General features: G+C 41.7%; 1 protein-coding gene across 1 annotated transcript in view; it reads right to left on the reverse strand.

Annotated features, from left to right (window-relative positions):
* ORC2 (origin recognition complex subunit 2) overlaps positions 1-22,306 on the reverse strand; it is an 829,308-nt gene that overhangs the window by 266,372 nt on the left and 540,630 nt on the right. Inside the window, exon 14 of the mRNA XM_044075702.1 lies at positions 17,709-17,880. Within this exon, the coding sequence (XP_043931637.1) occupies positions 17,709-17,880 (172 nt within the window). The remainder of the gene's footprint in view (positions 1-17,708; positions 17,881-22,306) is intronic.

Here is a 22,306-nt window from a genome sequence, read left to right on the forward strand (position 1 = left end):
CTGCCTCCAGAGTAGGATGGCTGGGCAACCCCTCAGGGCTGCTGAGCGGGTCTATCAGAAAAAGGATTCCTAGACCCAAAATTCCTGGGACCCCCTCTACCTCTGGGTCAGCGTCGATCCTGTCCCCCTCTGCCTCTGGGGGAATAGCTGTCCTGAGAATCCCGGAAAAACTGAGATTTTCAGAACCATATCTTCTTTTGCCCTCTTTGATTCCTAGAGAAGGACCACTGAGGGTTAGAGAAGTGGATCCCGATGGCAGACAAAGTCTTCCAGTCTTTTTTGCTCTGGACAAGTTTGTCACATACTGTCTTCCTGAAAAGGGAAGAACCGTCGTAGGGAGCATTAATAAACGACACCTTGAATGGGTCCGTGAACTGACACAACCTGAGCAAGGCGTGATGCCTCATGGCTATGCCTGTCCCGGCCGCCCTAGCTGCTCCTTCTGTGGCATGGGAAAGGAGCTGCATAGACGTGTTCGATACTGACTTCAGAGTCGACATTTTCTCTGAGAACAGCTGTTTGTCCTGCGGCGATAAGGACTCTGGGGGCGACTCAGCGAATTCTGATAAAAGGTCTCGCTGAAGCCGGATCACATGGGCCAAAAAGTTCAGCGCATGGATTGAAAAGATCGCTGAGGCATAAACGTGCTTCCCAAACCTATCTACCGACCTGGACTCCTTGTCTGGTGGGTGGACTGAGGAACTCTCCTGCGTTAGTTCCTTCTTGGTGGCCGCTGCGACCAACATTGCATCAACTGGGCTCGTTTTGATCAAGGTTGCCTGCCAGTAGGGGGAGATAAAATCTTGTCGGCGCATTTGGGGATGGGCTCTACAGTGTCAGGCTCATTCTATGCCCACGTGGTGATAAGGTCCACCAAGGGGTCTGCTGGCGGAGACACCCAGGAAGTAGATGGGCCCATGCCAAAGGCCTCCAGGAACACTGACTCATCCACAGAAGGTTCTGGGGCTGACCAACCTCCCCTCTGGTGGAGGATCTCCATGATGTCTCCGAAGGAGACGTCTTCGGGAGGTGACCTGCGGGAACCTTCTCCTTCCTCTAAGTCAGTGCCTGCAGTGAGGGACTCGGGGGAGTCCAAGTGCCTCCTTTTGCACTTGCATTTACGTTGGCCCTCTTCAGTGGGACTCTCTGAAGAGGACTCGTGAGCCGTAGGTCGCTCCTCAGGGGGCATAACCTGGGGATCATCTGGCACGGGCTGTCCTTGAGACAGGATGAAGGGAGTCGTTGCCAAATCCAGAGGGGTCTGGGTGGAATCCAAGGGGATGGGCTGGGATCTCAATCCCTGGGAAAGAACCCTCTCCACCACTTCGAAGGCTGAAGGAGAGCGTACCTCCTTGGCACCTAGCAAGGAAGAAGCCCTCCCCAGATCCAAAGCAGGGACGGGAGCCGAAGCAAGGGTAGCCCGAGGTCCGAGGAAATGGGTCGGATCCGAAAGAGGCGGAGCCGAAGAATCCATTCCCTCAGGTCCGACTCCCTGTCCACAGCTCAGAGAGTCACTCACTCCAAACTAGTTGGATCCGAGGAGCTCATGGTAACAGCAGGAGTCAAGGTTGGAGGGACCGTCAGTGCCGAGCTACCAGCTCCAAAAAATCTCGGATCCAGGAGCCCCGAAGCTGATGTATGGATCAGGGAAAGAGAGATGGGGCGGAAAAAAGGTATGGAGGTCCCCCCTCCAGAGGGAGAGGGGCCTGGCAAGACTCCCATCTGTATATGGTTCTGAATGAATCTCCGCATTATCCTGTCCATGTCTAAGTCTGATAAGCTCCGAGTCGATCGCGAAGAAGCCACCGACACGGATCTGGCTGGTTTGCGCTGTGAGGACGAGAAAGAAGACCTCAGATCCAAAGGTTCCAGCGGCTCCGGTGAAAAACGAGGAGACCGAAGGCGTGGAGAAACTGGCCTCATGGACTTAGAAGGGGGACTAAGGAAGAGCTCCCTGTCCGGGGATCTCTTGCAAGGTCTAGCCCTTTTCTTGTCTATGTCCTCCTTGTGCCTTTCTCTGTCCTTGTCTTTGTCCGTTACACTGACTGTAGCTTTTTTCTTGCCTGACCCAGCACCAGAAGAAATGGGAGTTTGAGTCCCTGTCTGGGTGGGAGGTTGAGTAATGGGTACCGGGGCCGTGGCAGACTCCAGCATAGATGCAGGGAGAAGGCCTCCCTAGAAGATCACCACACACAAAACCCACGTAGGGGAAGGGCAGGCCTAACAACTACTTTACAACAAAAAATTTTTTTTGTTTTTTTTTAAACTAACCAACAAACAAGTGATATACTAGTGGAGGAGGAAGGGAAACAACTAACTCAGACACACTAAAGACAAAGGATTTTTAAACTTACTATCCCTGAGCTCAGAGAGAAGGAGACCACAATGCTCACTACTGGAGCGGCAAACAAGATCTGAAGGAAGGTAGGAGATGGTAGTGCATTATGGGTAGAGGGAGGAGCTTGGAGCAGATGCTAGAAAAAAGTTGCCGGCTCGGATCTGATATGGATCCGAATACCCACAGGTTGCAGATAAAATGAAGTTAACTACTTCAGATCTGGTATTATTCTTTTAATTGTTTTAATATTTTCTGTTCTAGAGATTGTAATCACAAAGTCTTGGATCGCACCTGCACGTGAAATGCCACTTGTACATGTTGAATCAAAACTCAATCACTACAGATGAAGCGTACTTATCAAATTAAGGAAAATCAAAATATAATTGTGTATTTTATGAGACTAGTTGTGTCACAGGAGGGAATCTGTTAGAGAAAAATGCATCTCTCATGATTATTCTACACAAAATGCATATTAAGTAACAATTTCTTCACAAATATGTTTGATGAATTATTTAATATTTGTTCATTTTAAAAATATGTAGTATAGATGTATAGTTATGCAAACCACAATTACTTACTGTAGTTCTGAGTGTTTCACAACTGCATTCTAATATCAAGCTGCAAGTGTATTAACGGATGACTGAATGTAAAGAAAGTGCTGAAGGGGTTAAGGGATGTTACAAAGAATGGTTTCTGAAAGCAAGAAAGAACACATTGTATGTAAGCTCTGACCTTCCAAGGCTGAGATGGGTAGTTGCAAGGAATGTTGGGGAGTTAGAATGTACTGGTACTGAAAAGTACAAGGTCATGAAACAAGACTGATTAACAAGTTAAATGGCTTGCGTTTTTCTAAAACATTACTTTTAATAAAAACATGATTGTTGAGTGTTCACGTGCAGCACTAAGCGAAAAGCACGAGGGTCTGCAGAAATTCTATTTGACCACGTCAGTATTCTGCATACATGATACTGATAAGAAAAGTAAATAAGAACTGTGTATTTTTGCTGCTTGGTGAGACTGATTTTTAATTGTGAAGATAGTCTCCCAACACTGATGTATGTGGATTTAAATAAAAAGAAAATGTTTTGCACATCCTGAAGAGTTATTCTTGATTCAAGACTAAAGGTAATTAATGTTATTTATGTATATTTTAAACTGCACTTTAACAGAGGGAAGGGGGGGGGGATGCAGAGACCCGGGGATCAATCGCAGAGAACAGCTTCCCTGGGGGACTCCTCCTGAGGGGGAATCAGGGCAAATAGCTTCTGCACTCATTCAGGGGTGAGGCAAATAGGTCACAGCAAGACTGGCTCCAATGAAGAAAGATCTCCTTTGCAACTGTGGAGTTCAGAAACCACTCGTGAGTCATGAGGATGCATCTGCTCAGTTTATCTGCAATCACTTTTGAACTCCCCAGGATGTGCATTGCTATCAGAAAGCAGTTGGAAGTTATAGCCTATTGCCACACTCGAAGGGCTTCTCGACACAAATGGTAGGACTTGGTTCCCCCCTGTTTCTTTATGTACCAGACTACTGACATGTTGTCTGACTGTATAGCTACCATTCCTTGAGGTAAGGCAGAGTGAAATGCTTGCAATACCAGATGCACTGCTCTTAGCTCTAGAACACTGATATGCAAATTGGCCTCGAAGGGGACCAAGTGCCTTGGACTTTCTTCCCAAGATAATGCCCCCCAACCCATCTGGGAAGCATTCGTGGTCACTATGGCCTTGGGCTGAGGGGGAACAAAGGGGAGGCCTAGAATAATCTTCCCTGAGTGCATCCACCAGGATAGGTCATCCTTGCATCAACTAGAAATGACAACTGGATGATTCAAAGGGGAGGATTAGAGCAGTCCATTGATTCTCAAGTAACCACTGGAGAAGTCTCATATGGAACCTTGCCAAAGGGACCAGTGTGATCACTGCTGGCATGGAACACAATGCCTGCAGAATTAGATAAGCAGGAATTTGTTTGAGTGAAGGCGAGGGAGGACCTGCAACTGAATTTTCTGTAATCTGTGTAGTGGAAGCGATGCTATGCAAGAAACAATGCTGAGGCAAGCACCAATAAACTCCATGTCCTGAGAAGGGGTTAGTTGAGATTTTGCAGGATTTACTGTGATGACCAACTGACTGGCTAGTTCCAGAATGTAGTCCGTAATCTGTAGAAGTAGATGCCTGGTGGGAGCGGTGTGAAGCCAGTAATCTAAATAAGGAAACACTCGGAATCTGTGCCACCTCAAATTTGCTGTGACTGATGTCATACATTTGCTGAACACCCTGGTGGCTGTGGTGAGGCCAAAGGGCAGCACTCTGAGTTGGAAATAACTAGCTCCCATCCAGAAGCGGAGAAACATTCTCAAGCATTTGTCCACATTTATGTGGTAATACATGTCTTGTAGGTCAATAGATCACATTCAATCGTCCTTCTCTAAGAAGGAGAGAACTGTCTGAACCGTGACCATCCGGAATTATACTTGTTGGACGAATTTGTTTAGAAGACTGAGATCCAAAACTGGTCTCCAGTCCCCAGTTTTCTATGGCACTAAAAAGAATCTTGAGTAAAAACCGGATCCTAGTTGGATCCGGATCTTGGATGACTCTTTTTCCAGCAGCTTTTGCATTTCTATTGCTACTTCAACTCTCTGACTGGATGGAATGTCAGGGAGTCTTACTGAGGTTCTCAGATAAAAGGTGAAGGGAATTGGATAACCTCTGGAAATGATCCTCAGCACCCAAGCATCGGTGGTAATTTGTCGCCAGGCATTTGGGTGCAAAGGAAAATCTTTCCCCAACTGCTTCCAGAGGTAAGCAATCGGGGCCCCTTTTAGGAGCACTGACAGGGTTGACCAGAGAATGAATCCTTGGAGCCCTGATTCTGCGGACCACTCCTGACTCTGGAGAGGCGTCTTTTACTATAACTCCCCCCTCTGCCCCGAGGGGAGTCTGAGCCACATGCAGTCTGGGAAGGCTTCTGGGATTTCTTGAACCACGTCTTACCACTCCTTTGATACCTGGAATAGTATCGTTGAGTACTGGAAAAATGTACGCACACAACAGACAAAGGCTTTCCATCCTTTTCACACCTGGGCAGAGTTTCCTTCACTTTAGTACCAAACAAAGAGGATCTGTCAAAGGGAGCATTGACGAAGGAAGACTTGAATGGTTCTGCAAACTCGCACAGGTGCATCCAAGCTTGTCTTCGAATAGCAGCACCTGAAGCTGCTGACCTGGTCATCCCTTCAGCTGCATGCACAATGAGCCTCATGGACGAGTTTGAGATAATCTCCGGGGTAGCCAGCTAGCAGGCCACTTTTTCCCAGACCCCCTCGGCGACAGTTTCCACCAGGGTATCTGACAACTCCTTGACTAGATCCCTTTGGAGCCTTGTGAAGTGTGCCAAAAACTCACCAAAAAATGCTAGAAAGATACACAAGAACTGTACGGTGGTTGAGGAATGAACTCTGCTCGTACAACAGGACAAAAGTCACCAGTAAGTGAAGGATAAATCCAATACAAAAGTAGATGAATCCAATGCAATAATTTATTACAACCAAGTTGAGCGCTTTCGGCTGTACCCCAGCCTTCATCAGAACAAATAACACACCTAAACAAAGTAATATATATACACACATACCTCATACTAATCAATCAATTAAATAATCAAAATAAAAACCGCCAAAATATTTAAAGATACATGATACCTGATAACTTTTGACACTACTCTACACTCTATAATTCAGTAACCCAGATAAGAATATGGGATTCTAACATGTGAAAAAATATTATTAAAACATGACAAGAAATTCTAAGTACAATGTACTGATATTTAAAAAAAACAATGATGTATGGGATGCCAACTTGATCTATTTGACTGTGGATGTGGTCGACCTCTTTTCAAGTATCCCTTGGACTGAAGGTTTGGAATATTTTGAAAGAAGTCTCAAGAAGTTCACGGACTTCTCTTGGGAGAAGATTAGTCTTATATGTGACATGATGTCACTTGTGTTGGACCATAACTACATCTTATTCCAAGGGGAATATTTCAGGCAGACCAGGGGAGTGGCGATGGGAGCAGCGTGTGCCCCCATCTTCGCGAACTTGGTCATGGCGGAATGGGAATCGGAATGTGTATTCAAGAGTTCCTTCTATAAGGACATAGCTATATATGTCAGATACCTTGACGACATATTTATTTTGTGGAAAGCATCAGAAGAGAGACTACAGGAATTTATGATATACCTCAACCACACTGTGGAGTTTTTACAATTTACACATGAGTACAGCCACAAAGAAATTTCTTATTTGGACGTACTTTTGAGTAACAATGATAGTGGGTTTACTTCTAGAACTTACAGAAAACCCACCTTTTCGAACGATTACGTCCATTACAGTAGCAATCACCCACCTCACGTATTCCACAATGTAATAAAAGGACAATGTATACGTGTGGCTAGGATGTCGTCCAACATACATATTTTGGAATCTGAACTCAGAACTATTAAGGATATGTTTATTAAGAGAGCTTATCCTGAAAAGATGGTCACTGAAGTCATCAATTATGTTCACAATCAATGGGGTAGAAAATATCCACCCCTACTAGGTTCATACCAACCAACTATTAACGAGGGTACACACGGTGTATCCCTGGGTAGGGTATGTGTCCTTATGTATTCCCCCAGTACATATATTATTAAAGAAATCTTGGAAAGGCATTGGAAGACCTTGATGGTTATGGACAAGGACCATATATTGGATACCAAACCGAGATGTGTTTACAAAACAGCCCCTAACTTGAAGAGGTTACTGGAAAGAGGTAGTCACACCAATCAACATGCAGTCACATTCACAGGCACAGTCAAATGTGGAAATTGTAAACAGTGCAAATATATTAATGTGAATAAGATCATTAAACTTGACGATATCTGTCGCACCACTATTAGATGTATAAGGGGAAACTGCAAAACCAAACAGGTTGTATATTTGGCTGTCTGCACCATATGCAACGCACATTATATAGGTAAAACAGAGAGGCAGCTAAACAGACGTATTTACGAACACCTGTATAAAATAGGGAAGCACGACAATAAAAACGCACTATACAGGCATATATTAGAAAAGGGAGATGATCACAGTTTTTTATTTTCCATCATAGAACAGGTGGACATCACTCCCTTTGGAGGGGATTGGAAAATGAAATTGGCATCGTGCGAAAGCAAATGGCAAATTTTAACAGATTCCACGAGACCACCCGGTCTCAATGATTTTATCAGTATAAAACCTTTTTTAGCTTTGGAATAGTTTCTTAGTTAGTATTATTTCTGTGTTACAGTTTTGACTTTCATCATATTTGGTTTATATTTAGACACCTTGCATTTTTCTCATATCTTATGTGTTAGTATATACCTATTGGAAGGACATCAGTTCTGTTTTATTTATCAGTACATTTTAAATATTTGTACATTGTTTTTTAAATATCAGTACATTGTACTTAGAATTTCTTGTCATGTTTTAATAATATTTTTTCACGTTAGAATCCCATATTCTTATCTGGGTTACTGAATTATAGAGTGTAGAGTAGTGTCAAAAGTTATCAGGTATCATGTATCTTTAAATATTTTGGCGGTTTTTATTTTGATTATTTAATTGATTGATTAGTATGAGGTATGTGTGTATATATATTACTTTGTTTAGGTGTGTTATTTGTTCTGATGAAGTATGCCAAAAAGTTCAAGGACCTGATGGAAAAAGTCAATAATGCAAAAGCCCCGCTTCCCAAATCTGTCCATCTCCCTGGACTCCCGGTTTGGGAGATGGACAGTAGAACTTTCCTCGGCTAGTTCTTTTTTAATGGTGGCCGCTACCACCATGGCATCTACTACTAAGCCCTTGGCCCAATGGGGTTGGTCTTCTGGAGCAATAAGGATCTTTTCATGTCTCTAGGGACTGGTTCCACAGTCAGGAGCCTTCCAAGCCTGCTGAGCAATTAGCTTAGTTAAATCTTCAGCAGGTGGGGTCACCCAGGAGGTGGATGGGTGCGCACCAAAGGCCTGCAAGTATACAGATTTCTCCAAAGATGGGTCTTTGGATTTCCAGTCACCTCCCTGTTTCAGGATCTCCAGAAGGTCTCCAAAGGAGATATCTTTGGGGGGGGGTGACTGTAGGGAACCCACCCCATCATCAAAATCAGTGTCCTATGTGACAGATTCTACAGGAGAATCAAGGTGTTTCCTTTTACACAATCTCTTCTGAGGTGGCTTCTCAGTGGGAACGTCTGAGGAGGACTCGGAAGAGGGAGTGCCTTTAGAAGGCAAGTCTTGCGACCGTGGTGCGCGCTGTCTGGGGGTAGAGGTTGGTGGCTGAACTGAAAAACCTAGGGTCACAGGGAAAGACTCCAATAATCCAGGAGCCACCTGAGACAATGCAGTGGTTAAGGCTCTTTCCATAGCCTGAAAGGCAGGACCCACGAGGAGGGATGGGAGCCCGGAACAGAGACAGACAAACTCAGAACTGGTGTCACACCCTGCCCGAGAGCCCCACATGGCAAACCGGAACCAAGGACAGGTCCCGTGCTGATACAGCTGGAAGGGACACGGTTGGCTCCATAGAAAAACTAGGAGCCAGCACGAATCCCCTGAGCCTGGCAGCAAAGACACAGACCTGTGGACCCAACAGTGCTGAAGACACAGAGGGAGCCAGAGCTAGCCCTGGAGCTGAACAAAGAAGTGTCGTCGATGTCGAAGTTGACAGCTCTAAAGCCTACGTCGAAGTTACAGAAGGAGAATAAGTAGGGGTGGATGGAGAAAAATCCTCTGCACCTGAAGGGAGAGGGGCTTGAGAAGAGGATAGTCGACCCCAGTATGTCAAGATCTGATCCACCAACCTAACAATATCAACTTCAGAAAGACTTCTGGTGGAGCACGTGGATAACCCAGAAGGTGACCTAGGTCTCTCCAGGAATGGACTACGGTGCTGGCCATGGAACAGGTCCAAAGATGGGGAATAGATTTACCTGGATTCTGTAGATACATTGTCTGCTGCACCGGGGAAATAGGCACAGAAAAAGAAGGAGTGAGTCACCATGGATGTCGCAGCCATGGTCAAGGTCGGAGCTGAGATAGTGGAACTTGAAATGGTTGTCGTAGCTGGTGTAGAAAGCACCAGTGAAGCTTTCTGTGCTAAAGATTTAGACTGCTCTGAGAGCCTAGAAACCTTAGCTTTCGGTTATGAAGATGAACCCTCTGATACGTGTTTATTTTTTTGACAAATCGGTGCCAAAGGAGACATCGGCACTGAACCAGATGATTTTGATCCAGAAGCCGGAGGTGACTGGTTGACCTTGGACAAGGCTTCTTCGAAAAGGGCTTTAAGGAGTCCTTTGAGAATCAACTTGTTCTTCCTCTCTGCCAGAGTTCTATTTCTGAAACCCTGGCAGACGGAACAGTCTATGCTCAAATGGGGAACACCCAAACAGTAAACACAGGATTCATGGTTGTCCAAGTATGCAATTTTCCTGCTGCACTCTACACACTGCTTAAACCCCATAGTGGAGCTTTTCAGTTTTTCTGCCATATTCCTTAGCAAACAAACAAGAAGGCAGAAAGAGAGAGGAAAGGAAAGTTTTCACTCACACAAAGGGAAAGAAGGGAAAAATCTACCAACAATGGTAGACAGACTACCAACGGTAGAGAGAGAGGGACAGAGAGTAAAGGGAAAGGCTACCAATGATGGTAAGGGAGAATTTACCAACAGTAAAAGAAAATTGCAGCACACTCGCTATGGGTAGACTAAGAGATAAAAGATCGAAAGGATTGGGAGCTGAACAGAAGGATAATAATAAAAATATACTTAGCTACAAGACAGATGATTGACATGTCTTGTAAGAGCGGCAAATGAGATCTGAAGTAATGTGGAGATGGGCATTGTGGGTAGACTTGCAGCTCGAGAGATTTTTGGCTGACATGAGCTATATAAAGGCTGGGTCAGTTCTGAGGATCAGAACCATAAGCCACAAGTCAAGAATAGATGAAGATTGACAACATCAGATTGCATGTTATACAGCAAAGCATTTTAAGTGATTGTTGTATGTGATAAAGATACCAAAGTAAGCAAGTACTTTTTTTTAGTTTTAATAAATATTGGCATTACAATGTAAAAACAAAAGGCTGACAACAACATATCCTACAATATTGGGCTGTTGGGGTGAGGGATGGTGTGTAAAGTACACTGATTATAATATATGTAGAGTTGAGGTGTTTTCGCTTACTTTTGCATAGGTGAATATCTTGATTAATGCTTTTGGCTTAATCTAACAAGTTTTGTGCAAGTATGTGGACTTTTAAAATAAGATGACAATGAAAAGTTTTCCTTTAGCAAATAAAAGTTCAGAGTGAATTAAGAAGTCTGCAGCTGAGGGCAGCCGTATCTTCCATTCTTATGCTTCCATGAAGTGAAGCTGACTAAAGGTGCAGGAACAAGGGCAAGCAGCTTAAGAAAAAATAAAGTTTGAAATTATTAAAAGCGCCTAAGAGAGCTGCTTTTCTGGTACCTAAACGCTTCAATTCATTTACTAGAACAGTATAGCATTTATTTGTATTTAAAGATAGCCATGACATTTTTTTTTCTTAAGGCTAAAAGTTAATGTTTTCAGAAAGCATATAAGATGTTTTTCATATCTGGGAGGGGAATAAAAGTAGGAGCAGAGGCTGTACCATGCACCTTGGCAAGGACAGCTTTACGTTTATGTTAGACAGTGATTGCGAGTGCAGCTGTGGATTTGGAACAATTATTATCAGGTTAAACTTCTTTATTTGAAGATGCACAACGTTTGTGCATTCGTTTTAAATTAATAGGTTATGGCGTGTTCTGAGGGCATTTTTTTTTGCAGCTAACAACAAAAAGTCTTGTAAAATGTGACACAGGTGCAAATGGAGATGACAAGAAACAACTGTATAAGAGAGCAACCTGCCAAGCATTAGTGGGTGCATGTAACACAAAAGCTGGAAAAAGACGTTTAAAAAAGTTGTTAAATATGATAGGTGGGAATAATTTCTCATCATAATGGCTAAACTATCCATACAATTTTGGAACGTGAATAACCTCAATGGTAAGAGTACTGCATATACTAAAAAGCAGAGTGCAAATAGCAATGCTACAGGAGACACATCTGGAAAGAAGTAAGCATGTGAATTTCATAAAGAAAGGATTTCAGGAGGATAGTCAGCAGAACATCAGAGAGAAAGGAAATGGGGAGTAATTAAACTATTTGCTACAGGAGCTCCAATAGTGAAGAAGAGGGAAAAAAAGATAATAATAGTAAACTTGGGGCATTAAGGAGCTACTGGCAAGGGAGGAGGATTATACTGGTATGTATTTATATTCCACCTAAAACTGCTAGTATGCAGCTTAAGAAAATTTGGGGAAAATAATTATCTTTCAACAGGGAATATTACTTATAGGTGGGGACTGCAAGTTGATTTACAACAGTAAAGATGTATCTGGGAGACCAAGAAGGGAACATAAAAAAGGGTAGATTTCTGGAAAAAAAAAATGAAATATTTGGCATGGAAGACATGAAAGCAGTAGCAGGAACGAGGATTTCCATATCATTTTCCAAAGTATAACTGGGCTAGACTAGCCAGATATTTTATTTCACAGAAACATGTGGATTTAATTGAAAGCTTTGACACATACAATAACTATTTCATATCATGTGCCAATAACAACTAAGATAAAAATGCAAGGTACTGAAGTAAAACTGAGACACCTGTCAGATTGAGCTTCATTCAGGCCCATTTCAATTTTAAAACAATGATTATAAATGGTTTATGTCTGCAAGAATGTGAAAGCTGTTGCCAAAATTGATCAATATGGATCACTGTGGTTTTGTAGAAGGGAGTTAAACATTTGACAACATTAATAGAACAACAACGATCTAGAGTGAAGCAGAATGTAAGAAAACACTGCTGTGGTTGATGGGTCTTGATGCAGAAAAAGCATTCGACAGAGTAAGCTGGATAATGGAAACATCTGCATTCCCTGATACAATAAAACATTAATTAGGACAATATATGAGGGATCGGATGCAAAATTAAAGTGAGAGGGTTCCTTCTCTGACAAGTTGTGTCTGAACAGAGGAACTAGGCAGGGGCGTCCTCTTTCCTCTTTGTCATTGCTTTACATTACTTAGAGCCACTGTCAAAGAAAATAAGGGACTCAGAATTCAAGAATACAGCTGGTATGATAATCAAGAAAAGGAGGCTTTATTTGCAGGCAATGTTATTTTGTGCCTGATAAAGCCAAAAAGGCCATCAGTGTTATGGAACATTTTGAGACAGTTTCAAGTCTTTTCGGGACATAGAATTAATGAAGACAAAAACTGTGAACTATTTACCCACACATGAATTTCTTCAGCAATATCCAGACTTGCATGGATATGATAAAATTAAGTATTTCAGAGTACGGATTAAAACGGATTCTGTTCGGACTGCTAAAGATATGTGGGAAGAGACTAAACAAAAGACTATATTAAAAATGAGAAACTGGACACTCTTTTTGATGGATATGTACTGCAAGATACTAGCAGTGAAAATAGTTAAATTCCTTTTAGTTTTACATACAGACAAGGCATATTTTTATGAACCAGAGAAGAAGTTGTGGACAATAATTAATAAAGAGTTGAAGGAATTTATCTGGGAGGGGAAGCGGGCAAGTGTCAAGTGGGAAAAGTTGATCCTTCCATTACAACAAGGTGGTTTAGGATTACCTAATTTGAAGGGATAGTTTAGAGATATACAATTAAGGCTCATACATATTACACAAGCAGTAAGCTACAATTCAAAGTGGAAAGGTATGATGAAGCGGGGGGAAATCCAAGAAATAGGGAGAGAGTGGTATTTTGAATGCAGATTCTTAATGAGAATAACAGCAATACAGAGTATTGCATTAATAAAGTAGCAAAATGTATAAGAACTAAGCAAACATGAGAATGGAGAAAGATTTTGCCAATACGGGCGACTGTAATAAAGGGTACAGAGAATAGGTAAGATGGGGCTGGAATTTACTGTAGAAAACTGGCAAAGGAACCAAGGTATTAGGAGCAAATAACTCCAGAGGGAAAGGTAACAGAATGGGAAAAGACCAGACATTTGTATTGCAGGCTAGAGACGGCCTTCTCTATCAGGGATTGTTATCAGAGTATAGGCAAAGAGAAAGGGATATGGGGAATCCTAAGTGAAAGACCTGATCTGGTAGTGTTTTTAGTTGAATGTAGAAGAACAGCTACTGTTAAAAAAGAGATCATTAGTAAGGCATATAAAATACTGCATGATAACTACGGGAATCGGAGGGGGTTAGAAAGACTGGAAGGAGAGCCTGGATAAGCAAGTCACAACGAAACAATGGAAGGACATATGAAAAGTTCACAAAAATGCAACAAAGTCTAGTAGATTTAGGATTTTGCTTTGTAGTGTTTGCATAGGTATTTTTATACCCCAAGCAAATTTCAAAAGAATTTTTCCTCAGGTAGATGCTAAATGTTAGAGGTATGATGGGGAAGAAAGCTGTAACTGGTAACATATGCCTTGGGAGTGTAATGAGTTGGCAAACTTTAAAAATTCTCTACATAGTACTCTGTTGGAAATATTGGATGAGCAAATGGGTACAATTAAGGAAATAATTTTTAGACTGGGATACAGGATCCGAACTGTCTAGACACAAGTAAGGCCTTGTTAAGTTTGTTTCTGTTGGCTGCCAAAAAAGCAGTTATTAAAAAAATGTAAATCAACATCTAAACTAACTACTTAAAGTACTGAATATTGTAACACTGATAAAAGAACTGGAAATGGGATCATTAGAAAAAGGTAGGAACAAACTGCATAGGAAAAAAATGGAAATTGTGTGAACACTACATGCAGAATAATGTTTCGGAAGAGGAGTGAGGTTTAAGGGATTGCAAGAATTAAGCAATTTATATATGTAATGTATAATATTTGTAATTGTGAACATGTTAATATGGTTTGTTTTCTGTTATATAGATATGTTTGTTTAAGTTGTCAGTGACAATTCAGTAAAGATGTTTAAAAAAAAGGGGGGGGGGGCACAAAAATAAATTTAATCTGTACCTCCTAAGAAAGGTGGCAGTAAGTAATTTTTTTAGCTCCATATCAATCAACGTAACTATAAATATACCCCCATCTCTTCCCAAAGAAGGGCAGCAGCAGACATAAAAACATTCCTCTCCCACAATCTTGGTTTAAATCTCATTTCCATTCTAACAAACGTGCAGTTAGCATTGCAACTAATTTGACTACAATAGGGCAAACAATCTTCCTTAGAAGATGCATCATGACATAAACTTAACACTAAAGGTATTCTCATATGTGAGGAAACAACAATATCTGCTTCTTGACCTCAGCTAGAAAAGTGAAATATATGAATGAGGTGGAGGGAGTATAACCTGGAACTAAAAACTAGCTATTAAAATGCACTTATTGAAAATGAGAGGTATAATACTGAAAGCTTCAAAATACAAGTTACACTGCATTTGCACATCAGTTATAGAGAAAAAAGAAAATTTCCTGACTGAAGTGCACAATGTTGCTGCAACAAATTAAAAATACAAACTCAAGTAAAATGCCACTAAATACACAGAACTGTTTCCTAGTACAGTGCCATGTTCTAAAGAATGAAGCTGGAACTGTCTGGATTTGTGCCAAGAAAAATCTGCAAACAATATTATCAAATTCCAATATGTTATAGAACTGAGAAGTTCCCACATTGGGATGCTGGACATGATACATTATTAGGGGACTATAAGAAATAAAGAATAATCTCCCTAATATTTCATGAATGTAACACTTTAGGGATCATTGCATATTTTGTGGATTCATTTTATCAAAGAAAAATAATTCAAATGCTGTGGTTACAGCAAGAAAGAAGACCATGAACGTGTTCATCTCTAGAAACTAAGAAAACATAAGACATGCAAATAAGGATTATAGGGGACAATACAGGAATTCTTAAGTATTCTACAGTTGATTGTTTAAACATATTCTAATCAGAATACCATACTGTTGTTATAGGAAAACAGCTGTCCCTTCACAGTGCTGAGTTAAGAAGTCTTGTACCTTTGCAAACATGAAGCTTCATGTGTGCCAGTATGGTGCAACTCGGTGTGTTAGCAGTCTACATGACAGGCCTGTTCTATAGTGTTAATTAGCAAAACGTGTTTGTGAAACCTATTAAATGATCTATAAAAGCTCTCTGGAGCTACATCAACTATAGCTCCAAAATTTATTTGCATTGTGCTACAGTAAAGGAAATGGGTATTTATTAGACCTGCCCATCTAAAGGACACAGTGTTAGTTTTTGTGACCTTTTTGATAATGAGATCCTAGCTGGTAACAACAGTAAGTTGGTGCAATGATGAAAGAGTTGCGGAACCTTTTATTAATGTACTGGTATGCATATGTGGACAACAGAGAGCATGACTTACTGATGACACATGTGGTGGAGATGGTGAGGATGCGCCCAAAGCTTCAGCTAAACTGGTTATCTTATGTTGCAGGCAGTCTGTTGTTGCAGCACAGCTGTATTGTGCATACCACATCTGGAGCAGTGATGTGGAGTTTCCAAGTTATGGCCATTATCAGCCATCACACAAGCAGAAATACTGGGTTCATAATGTAAGCACGAAAACTGAATTGCGCAAACACGTATTGAGCGACACATAAAGGGCGAAAGCCCAAAACATCGAATCCCAAACACGACAAAATCAACAAACAAATACTGTCACTAACTGTCGTATGCAGGTGGGCAAGCACCCCTGCATCCCCCACACCCCCCTACTTAAATATACCAACTCCAAGATCACACTCCATTGAAGCAAAGGGAAGAATTCCCTATGGCAGTATCTGTTCATACCTTCGATATTGTGAATTTTCGCTCTTTACGTGTCACTCAATACGTGTTCGTGCGATTCAGTTTTCGTGCTTATAATATGAACCCGAAATACACATTCTACTAAGTTTATAAACGCGTCTCTTCTTTTATAAACATATCAAACAAAAAGGTTTGTTCAAGTTTACATTTTCTTTCCTCATACATCTAGTGTGCCCTGAAGTTACTCAAGTACCTGTATACTACCTTTTAACCCTCACTCTAATGTACAAACAAATTAGTCATCCCTTTTGTAGCAGCATTTTACATAGTCTTCACTACAGGGCTTTGCTGTTGTGGAACCAGCAATATGAATTTCCTTGTATTATCTGAAGGACATCTGGTTCACCACAATTGTTTTTGATACATCTTCTGCCATTTAGTAGCATTTTCCTTACAAAAACAGTGCACGGTTTCTGTGCTTTCTTTTTTTTTTTTCAATCTGATCATAATGAAACTATACTTAAAGACACATCAGATAGCAAGACACAGTACTGCCAGAAAGGATGCTTTTCAATTACCAGTTCATGAGTAGTAACCGTCTGGCTGACAAACTGAAAAATGGCCTTATTATCAGTAATTCATCAAGTACCACAATGTTTTTATTCTCCCATTCCATTCAAATATATTATTCCATCTAATGACACCTGTAGGGTTAACAATAACCCAAACACGCTTAGTTAGTACAAGAGGGCTATCTGCAGAATGACACACATCAAAGTCCCTGCACACAAAGATAGTAAACGCTTCCTACATGAATCAAGAGATACACACAATAATTTTCCTGGTTTTCTCAACTCCTCCTCCTCATTTTCCACACTTTGTTTGAGTAACAAAGCATGATAATTCACGGAACGTTTTTTTCTACCTGCTAAACTGCCACAGACTGCAGAAAACTGTATGCCGAGCACTGTTGCTATTTCAGGTAGATACAAATTAAAGTAACAACTAGTGAAATAACTTGCTCTGTTTAGGAGTCACCATAAGCAGGGAGGGGCATCACAAATACAGAGTTATGCTGGTGCCCAAAACTGGCTATGCCTCCTAGAAAATGAAATCAGAGGAGTTATTTATTTTTATTTATTTTTTTTTTTAGTCATTCCCCATAACAATTTTGCTTTATGTAAATGGTATTTTAAGCAACCATTGTTGCGCTGAATAACTTTGCAATTTTCTCTTGCTCTGCCTCTTGTTTTATCCAGTTTAATAATCCACAAGAAATCATACAGGAAGGCTACTTCTCAGAGGAGAAAAAAAATGTCAGCTCTTGATGGAAAAACTTCTCCTGAAATTCTAACTGCATCTTTCAAGATGAGCTAAACTAAGACCACTTAGCTGTATTTTCAATGAAATCACACACTCGTTAGATTTTTCTATAAAATGACTACAAATGATGTCAAACAACTGTACATTAGACTCTTTGCGCTCACCTTGCATTAGGAGTAAGGCTACGCAGAACATGAGTTAGCGAGCTCAAGGCCAAGGCTCCAGACTGCTGCATTAACAAAGAATTTTCATATGAAGTTTCTTCTGAATATGGCTGATAAGTTGTTGTTTCGTACCACAGCCAGTTGAAAAAACTCAACTTACTATGATCCCACACTATGAAAAAAAAAAGAAAAAAATTAGTCAACTCAAATTACAAACTAAAGAATAGAAATTATTATGAACTACAGTCCAATCAAATGAGACACACTTCATAAAATAAGTTTGTTCACAGTAGTTCTTGTAGCAGGTACTACAAATGAAGGGAGCCCTTTTCTGCTGGTGAAGTTAAGAGCATTACAACATGACTAGTCTTGCCCACTTCCAAAACTCACTGGTATCTTGTGATGGAATTCCAAGCCAGAGTGCACAAAGAGAACCACCTCTCCTATAGATGCTCTTTAACAGTAGTCAGGATTGTGACTGTAGCCATCTTGTAACATTTAACAGCATATGAAGGTGGGCAGTAGGTACTGTCTGATGCTGGGCGATCCTCCTCTACTTTAGAAGAAAAATCTTCTTCCTTAAAGTCTGTCCTGCCTTGGAAGAAAATGTAGACCAAGATCACATAAGCAAATCACCATGGTAGAGGTCATCTTCCTTCTCTGAAGATCCTAAAACAAATCCTAGAGGACCTACCCAAACATTCTGGATTTTTTTCTTACCAATCAATTGTTAACCTACCCTTTCTAACAGTGACAGTGAACATCAACTACATGAAGAGGATGGCCCTGAACTAACACCTGCAATCACCATATCATCTGATATCTGGAAACTTCATCAATGAAGAGACTTATTTTCTTCTGTGCAAACCTCAGCCTGAATTTTTTTTTAATCCCCAGTTCTTATCCTTGGGGCCATTTACAATCCTATCCAGTGCACTCTGTGAGGCAATAGGCCTGGATAAAAGTTGCTTGCCTAACCTCTGCACTATTCACAAAGAAGTAAAATTTAAAAGACGTCACATTGCTGCATGCCCCATTTTTGGGAGTGGGTCAGTCTACAGAGCTTGTCTTCAGCTTCAAAACAGGTCTTTTAGAGATTGTGTGTGTTTGTGTGTGTGTGTTTTTTTTTTTTTTGTAGCAGAAGGTAGAGATGGTGCCCAGTATTTGGCTGAGTTCATAACTACCCTGTGCTATACTCCATCCAGTTCTTTTCAATGATTTGTCTGAGCTTGGTGGTGTCTAGTAACATGGGCAGTAGAAATCTGGGTGATCAGTGATATTTTTGTCTTTGGCAGCAAAGCCATACTTCAGATGGGGTTGGTGTCTGATTTGTCTTTTGTTCCAAACCTCGGTGGCTATGGAATCTAGTAATTCTGATGCATAGTGCCTTTCTAAGAACAAGTGTATTACTGTTCCACTTTCCTTTGTGTAGGCATCTTCTTCAAAGATGATTCTACTTAACTTGATGAACTGGCCCCTGATTATGCTCCCCTTCATGAAGGGGGGGGGGTGCTGGCTGTGGTAGTCCAGGTAGTCATTCCTGAACATAAATAAAAAAAAATCCAAAATGAATAAATGGATAAAGCAAATGAAAAACAGAACAAATCCACCAAACCTGGCAAAAAACCTGAAGAAGACTGACAGATTAGACATGAAATATAGGTTCATAAGTGTGTACTAGGCTAATGGCCCTGAGGCCTTTACAAGCCTAGCCATAGGATTACCCTGGCATAGTGCCACCCGACCTTAGACTGGTGTTATCCCTGGGGTGAATTTTCTGTTTCCCATCCACTCATCAAGATTTCTCTTGAAGAGGGCCAGTGAGGTTCTCGGTTTGACATGATTGGGAAGTATATTCCATAGCCTGGGCAGTCTCTGGGATATGAACTTGTCCCTCCAGCATGTTCTGTTAATTGTGGTAATGAGGTTGAGGTCTCTGGAGCATGTGGTGTGGAGGGATTGGGATTTCTTTAGATGTAGCATTTCTAACAGAGCTGGGTGAGACATGGCTTTGTAAGTCAAGCAGACATTGCCTCTAAGTAGGCGATATGAGACAGAGATAGTTGGAGTTTTTTTGAGTCTGTCCATATAAGACAAGTGTTTAAGGCCTAGGATCCTCTTTGTGAGGTACTTTTGCAGCCTCTCCAGTTGTTGCAGGTGTCTATTGAGGTACATGCCAAATGGGACATTGTACTCGATGACTGGCCTAATGAGGGAAGAGCAGAGTGAGACAATGACCTCTTTCTTCCTGGATGCAAAACCCTTAGCAATGAGATGTGTCACATAGGACTTTCTGACCACAGTGGCAATGTGGCAATCAAAAGAGAGGTTGCTGTCAACCTGTGTTCCCAGATCTCTTATAATGTCTTCTGTGTTCAGTGGACTACCATCAATGTGGTAATTCATGGGAACCGGGTTTTTCCCAAAGGGGATGAGGACACAGTTTTTGGCATTAAGCTTAAGGCCATGGTTCTGACACCAGTCATTGGTCACAGTGAGGCTATTCTGTAGGATGTCAACATCACTTGGGGAGTTAATAATAGCTCCCAACTTGCAACCGTCTGAAGTACTTCATCAACCAGAGTCCCTTCGTGTTGGCCTGGACTTCAGAGAAGTAGATACCAAACAGGACAGGATCCAGGACCGAACCCTGTGGGACTCCACTCATGACTAATCGGCAGTCTGACTTGGAGTCAGCTACTTTCACACTGTGGGTTCTTCATCTGTGAGCCAGTCTGCAACCCACGTAGTGATATAGGGGTCAATGCCAAGCTTACTGAGTTTTTCTATGATTCCTGAGTGGGGAATTGTATCAAAAGCCTTGGCCAGATCAAGGTAAGCTGTATGAACCACCTTGCCTTCATCCACAGCTCTGGTGACTGACTCAAAGTAGTCAACCAAGTTGAGTAGGCATGATCCAACCTTCACAAAACCAAACTGTGTGGGATCCAGAGTTTGGAGATTCCTTATACCTTGGTTTATTAGGTCCAAAATGATGCTTTCCATAGTTTTGCACATCAGTCTAGCCAGGCTAATGGGTCGATAGTTCCCAGGGTCTGTAGTCACTCCTCCTTTGTAGAGAGGGATGACTGTAGCAGTGCGCCATTTGGCAGGGACAAAGCCTGAGGTGAGGCTGTGATTGAACAGAGCACACAGGTGAGGTGCCAATTCACTCTGTAGCTCATGTAGAACACAACCAATGATATTATCAGGTCCCATAGAAGCTGTATTCTTGGCCTTGGACAGTGCTGTTTAAACCTGTGCAACAGTAATACTGGGTGCCTGGCAATTTACTGGTATTGTGATTGGTCCTTTGGGGAGGTAAAGTTAGCACTGAATCTGTCGGCCAGTATACTGGCAATATCTGTTGGCTTGGTATAGGAGGTACCATTGTGCAGTAGCTCACAGCAAATCTGGGTATTGCCGTGGAGAGTCTTTACATAACTATAGAAGGCCTTGTGGTTGACTTTATTATCTGCTGCAATTCTGTTTTCATACCTAGCTTTAGAGGATTTGATGAGGGATCTCAACTTTTTGTTGAGGCAGATAAGGGAGTTTTTCCATTCTTGGGACTTCACCTTATTCCACATCAGTTTCCTCCTCCTGTTGTAGAGCTTGTTTATGGCAGGGTACTACCAGATTGGCTTCCTTTTTTTGGAGGAGAGTGTCTTGGTTCTATTGGGTATGGAGAGATCTATGTATTTGTGTACGCGTTCGTACAGTGCATTGGTGTATGATTCTGCAGTCACGCAACTATTCTCCATTTGCATGGGTGCCATGAAGTTAGCCACCTCTGATTTTAGGATTCCAAAGTTAGCTTTGGAGAAGTTTTTCATGGTGGTTACCTTTGTTGGGGGGGGGGGAGGATGTGGATTTCCAAGGTGATTAGTTTGTGGTCAGACCTAACCAGGGAGGAGCTGACTACTGGTGTAGAGCAACGGTTGCCCATGTTAGTAATGACCAGGTCAAGGATGTTGCTACCTCTAGTGGGGGTAAGAACAAGCTGGTCCAGGGCACTGGAATTAATGAACTCCAGGAAATGTTGGGCAAGTGTATTGGTACATGAGTAATTTACCCTGTTAATGGAGGAGTAGCTGAAATTGTCTAATAAGAGAGTGTTAGGTTGCATCCCAATATTCTCCAGGGTGCTTAAGAACATGTAGTGCGAGTCTTGAGACATGGTTGGGGACCTATAGCAGGCTACGACCTGAATCGTTGTCTTACCCAATGTTAGCTCCACCTGAAGTATCTCTGATGCGTTATGTTTGTCTACCAGTCTGGAGGTGTGCGCATCTTTTATGAATATGGAAACACCACCGCCTTTGGAGGTTTGTCGAAGTTCTAGGACCAAAAGGTGTGGAATGAGTTAAAGCCTGGCAGTGCAGGGGTGCTTTCTGCTGTCTTGAACCAGGTCTCTGTTACAGCACAAATGTCAATGTTCTCCATTTTATGGAGCTCCTCGAGCGAGTGCATTTTGAGATTTAGACTTCTAGCGTTGAGCAACATGACCCTCAGATTGCATTTGTTTGTAGCTGTTATGGTGGTAATTTGGTCTTTGGAACAACACCTAAAAAAGACACTATAGGGGTGGCAAGAGC

This window comes from Protopterus annectens, chromosome 6.part1, assembly GCF_019279795.1.
Source record: "Protopterus annectens isolate FY-2018-M chromosome 6.part1, PAN1.0, whole genome shotgun sequence".
NCBI classification, from domain to species: domain Eukaryota; kingdom Metazoa; phylum Chordata; order Ceratodontiformes; family Protopteridae; genus Protopterus; species Protopterus annectens.